Below are 4,828 nucleotides of genomic sequence, written 5' to 3'. Positions count from 1 at the left end.
GGCCAAGGGAACGGGTCGAGGGAGTGATGGAGGGGACATGGAGGGAGCAGGAGGGACCACCGGCGCAGGCAGGCAGGAGGGGGAAGTCGAGGCAGGCGAAGGGGAAGCCGGAGCAGGCGCTGTCCAACGCCCCGCCAAAGCAGGGGGGCCCGGAGGCGGCCGACACGGAGGCGGGACCGAGGACCGGCACCGAGGCACCGGGGGGGACCTGGGGGCGACCAACGAGCTGGCGCTGCAGGACCCGCAGGCAGCCACCGAGCCACGGCAAGGGGACGCATGGGTGGGGCAGGGTGGGCGGGACCTGGGCCGGACATTTGTGTCCCCTCCTGGGACACGGAAAGGCGGGGTCCTGGGGGGTGTCAGCCTTGCTCTCCTCCAAGGAGAAAGGAGCGGGGGTCTGATTGTCTGGGACCTCCTCGGGGACTGGGACCAGTGTTGGGGGGACAGGAGTCAGAGCCTCCAGTGTGGTAGCAGGCGGTGCAGCCGGAGCCGCGGGCGTGCCGGGCTGGACAGGCGGGTTGTGCTCGGTCTGCTGCGCTGTGCCTTTGGTGAGATCAGTCATTCTGTCGCATTCGCGGAGCAGGCGAGCTGAGCCAGACCGACAGGCAGATGGGTTTTATTAAGGGCAGACTGGCGACGAACACCAAACATTGCAACAATACACAATGACTGATCTGGGAGACAGTGTGAGACGCAGACTAATATACACCAGACAAGCCAAGAGAAACAGGAAACATGTGATGACAATCAGGGATTAACATGAGGTAATGAGATGGGCGTGGTACACACGAGGATCAGACGGAGCTGGGCGTGACAACTAGTAGATGTCCACTTTTGTAAATTCATATTCATGTATATGTTTATATTTTTGTATAGTTGCTATAGGTTGCAGATTATGCTGCATTTATTCCTCTTTTATTGTCCACTTCAGTCTATTATATTGTGAAAAGATATTTTGCCATATTGCCTAGGTCTGTTAGCAAGTGATTAGTTGTAATACAAATTGAAGGTGGCACAATCAGTTATTGACTACAGTTGTGCATTGCTTTCATTTTTAAATACATGACAATGATGATTATGATAATACTTTATTCACAATTGTACAAGCAAACAAGTACATGTACAAAGGAATTCTGTAGTTTTCAGATGTCCCATCTTGCTCTCCCTTGAGTAAGTCCAGCCCTGGGGGTTTCTGGCACCGTAGCCCCTCCCCCAAGAGCAGCAGAAAAAGTTTGCCAGGCCAATTATTTTTCAAACATTTCAGTAGCACTCGGTATCTAGCTGCTAACTAGCTAGCTATCATCTGTTTCATAAGAAAAACAGTGAAATAGTAAAACTAATGTAAATAACTGATGTCTTGTAACGTGACAAAAGGCATTTCTTCTGATTTTTTTTTTTTGCATTCGCACTTTTGTGCCCTGTAATCAAAATGGTGCCCTAGATGCCGACTATAGGGCAGGCCAGTACTGTCTATAAGACTAATATAAAATTGAGTAAAGTTTGGGGTCAGTTGTGTTGCAGCTCCTGCAGGAGTTAAGTGCCTTGCTCAAGGGCCTGACAGTGATATGATTACTCTACAAGCCACGGGCAAAATTAGAAAACAGGGTGCAAATACTTTTTCATGGCATCACTGATCAGTGAAACTGCACGCTTAAGCAGATCAAGACTGTAGATTGCTATTCTTTATAAGACTACAAACATGCTCCAACATAAGGTAAACCCTTAAACAAGTATACAGTGGCTTCAGTTAAAAATAAATCAGATCAAGCAAGAACATGACATGGTGAACACTCAGCAGTACTGCACCAGCTCACTCATTGTACATCCAGATCTACAGCATACCCCAGCTGGACCCACATCATGTTGTGTTTCAGTAAATATAGCAGGCAAATTTGCAGGAGATCTTGAGTCCTTTACATCTCTGGTTTCCTTTTTGACCTTTGATGATGATCCGGCATGTTCTATGGAGGATGGAAAGTCTCTAACCATCCCTGAAGACTCTGGATCTCTGCTTTGTCTTTGTGATATTTCATTGGTGACCAAGCCTCTCTGGTAGCTGAATTGGTCCCCCATAAGCCATTCCAAAACCATTCCTGGAGGTGGATAAAATAAGCATATAATGTACCCACTGGCTTATTCATTTTGATTGTTGCATATATCTACCACATTCTTCTCAGCATATATTTCAGAATGGTGAAATACAAATGCAGATACCAAAGAAATTAATATTGTATAGGTACCATATTTTACACATATTTCAAATGTTGCCTAGCAGTTGGCAACAGGTTTTGATAACAAAAATGCAATGACATACAACAACCTGAGAATTACAGACACTTCGTAATTATTTATAATTCAAGCTTTGAGAGACAACTTTACTCACCAATGGGTTTGACATGTTGCTGATCTAACTCTGGTGTAAAGCGCTTTGATCTTGAGCTGCCACACGACGTGACCACCATCCGGATAAACTCACGGCCGCACAGCTTCACACGGCTGTCCTGCCCATAGATCCCACTGGGAGAAATACAAAGCAAAACAGCCAGAGACAAAAGCCACTGCGTGCTCATGTTGTAGGGTCCAAAAGATTAAGAGCAGATTAGTTTGACTGATTCACTATTAATCAGCACTGAATTGTTGCTGCCCAGATGGACTTTCCAAAACCTTATATATTCTCAAGTAGGTATGCTGTCAGTGATGCCAATGCCAGATGATGATGCCTGGCAAATAATTCCCTGTGAGGATTTATGCAGCCTTGACCAAAGAGAAGCATGTTCTGTTCTTGAAATCACAACATTGGAGGTAACTCCCTCAAGGTTACTGTGCATCTGAGATAAAAACATATCAGCTGGTAATCTGATACTTAATTGCCTTAAGGAACTTCAGGGCTTAGCTATCCCTATGGAAATACAGAATATAAAATTTGTTGTACATATGTCCCAGTGTTTATATATGTACAGTACATACGGTAAATGTTAAAAATATCAATCTGTTCAAGATCCATTATTGTCATTTCTTTCATGCAGGTGTATGACAGAAGTTAAATAGCATTCTGCTAGGTCAAACGTGCTTACATACATTAAATTTACATATTAGAGAAAAGCAATAAACATATATAAGGTATCAGAAAAATGTTATGCATAAAGAATATACCTGAATGTCAAAAGTCACAGAATGTTACAGAAATCACATTTTGATAAGATTTTAAATGGCCTTGGTGACATATTTTTAACGGTGTTATCTGTGAAAGTACAAGCCTAATTGGTATGGCTGCAGGTTCTTCCTCATACTCAAGGCTGATGACCATCTCTCATGCGCATTCGTTGCTAATTTACATTTGCGTCACATTCACAGAAGTTCAGAAAACGTTCCACAAAAAACTGTAAATTCTTAAAAAAAACTTATCTAATATATAATATCACATTTTGCAAATATATGCCTCTTCTAGCTTACCTTCTTCCCATAGTGCATCCTGATGCCATCTCTTCCCCAGCTAAACGATGTTTGGACATCTTTATGGATGTAGACATCTCCCTTTCTGACCGTGACAATGAACATGCAAGTGTTCCAGTCAGTATAGGCAGAGAAACAATTAATTCAGAAAGCAGACAGCCACACATGGACCACAAACAATGGTAAAATTTTAAGAAAGACAAAACAATTCATTAATTTTCTCTGTTGATCAAAGATGTGGCATGTGAAACAGAAGGTGGTAAACCTCTTTAGCAGCACAGTGTACAAGTATCAACAACAACAAACAAACAAATTTATTTTTGTATAGCGCATTATCACAACATTACATCGTCTCAAAGCGCTTTACAGCATCCCCACCCAAAGCCCCCAGTGAGTAAGCCATAGGCAACAGTGGCAGGGAAAAACTCCCGAGAAGGAAGAAACCTTGGGAGGGACCAGCTGAAGTTTATGTAAGGATCCAGAAGGGCAACCAGAAAGGAGGGCATTACAGTAGTCCAGTCTGGAAGTTACAAAGGCATGTATTAATTTTTCTGCATCACGAAGTGAGAGCATCTTACGAAGCTTGGCTATGTTCCGTAGATGATAAATCGCAGTTCCAGTAATACTTCTTATGTGAGCATCAAAACAAAGATCTGAATCAACTAGAAGACCAAGATTTCTAACCACCGTGTTAGGTTGTGTAGGAAGGCCACTAATGCTGAGGTGGTGAAACTTATTTCTTGCAGCCTTGGGACCAATTACCAGTACTTCTTTTTTTTCTGTGTTTAACATTAGGAATTTTTTTGCCATCCAGCACCGGATATCTAACAGACAGTCTTCTAACCGAGATAGGAGTGATGTATCATCAGGGTTAACAGATATATATAACTGTGTATCATCTGCATAACAATGAAACCCAACACCATGTATTCTAATAATGTTACCAAGAGGTAGCATGTGTAGGGTAAACAGTAGTGGGCCCAGTACTGATCCCTGTGGGACACCATATGTGACTTTGGTGGCCTTGGATGATTTGTTGTTCACATGGACATACTGATAGCGATCAGTTAAATATGAGCGGAACCAAGAGAGTACTGTCCCCTTAATGCCAACTACACCTTCTAACCGGTCCAAGAGGATATTATGGTCCACAGTATCGAATGCTGCAGTTAAATCTAGTAATACCAACAGCGATATACAGCCACGGTCAGAAGCCATAAGTAAATCATTCATTACTTTGACTAGAGCAGTTTCTGTGCTATGGTTTGGTCTAAAGCCAGACTGATATAATTCATTAGTATTATTTTTTTTGTAGGAAAGAAGACAACTGACGAACTACAACCTTTTCCATGATCTTTGAAATGAAAGGAAGATT

At 42.9% G+C, this 4,828-nt stretch overlaps 1 protein-coding gene across 1 annotated transcript; it reads right to left on the bottom strand.

Moving 5' to 3' along the window:
* Nucleotides 1–1,069: 1,069 nt before the first annotated feature.
* insl3 (insulin-like 3 (Leydig cell)) lies at nt 1,070–2,720 on the bottom strand. The gene is made up of 2 exons (XM_072704349.1): nt 2,384–2,720; nt 1,070–2,093 (listed from the first exon to the last, which is right to left on the bottom strand). The coding sequence occupies exons 1-2, from the start codon at nt 2,568–2,570 to the stop codon at nt 1,792–1,794; spliced, it is 489 nt and encodes a 162-aa protein (XP_072560450.1). The 5' UTR covers nt 2,571–2,720; the 3' UTR covers nt 1,070–1,791.
* Nucleotides 2,721–4,828: the final 2,108 nt, after the last annotated feature.

This window comes from Paramormyrops kingsleyae, chromosome 21, assembly GCF_048594095.1.
Source record: "Paramormyrops kingsleyae isolate MSU_618 chromosome 21, PKINGS_0.4, whole genome shotgun sequence".
Taxonomy (NCBI): domain Eukaryota; kingdom Metazoa; phylum Chordata; class Actinopteri; order Osteoglossiformes; family Mormyridae; genus Paramormyrops; species Paramormyrops kingsleyae.
Note: the sequence above shows the minus strand (reverse complement) of the source record. Positions and strands in the feature narration are given on the sequence as shown.

What these genes read in the sequence shown, in the direction of transcription:
- insl3 (XM_072704349.1), bottom strand. Translation starts at nt 2,570, where the DNA reads ATGAGCACGCAGTGGCTTTTGTCTCTGGCTGTTTTGCTTTGTATTTCT. An exon ending in GCAACATGTCAAACCCATTG is followed by an intron (nt 2,094 to 2,383) that starts GTGAGTAAAGTT and finishes ATCCACCTCCAG; the next exon opens with GAATGGTTTTGGAATGGCTT.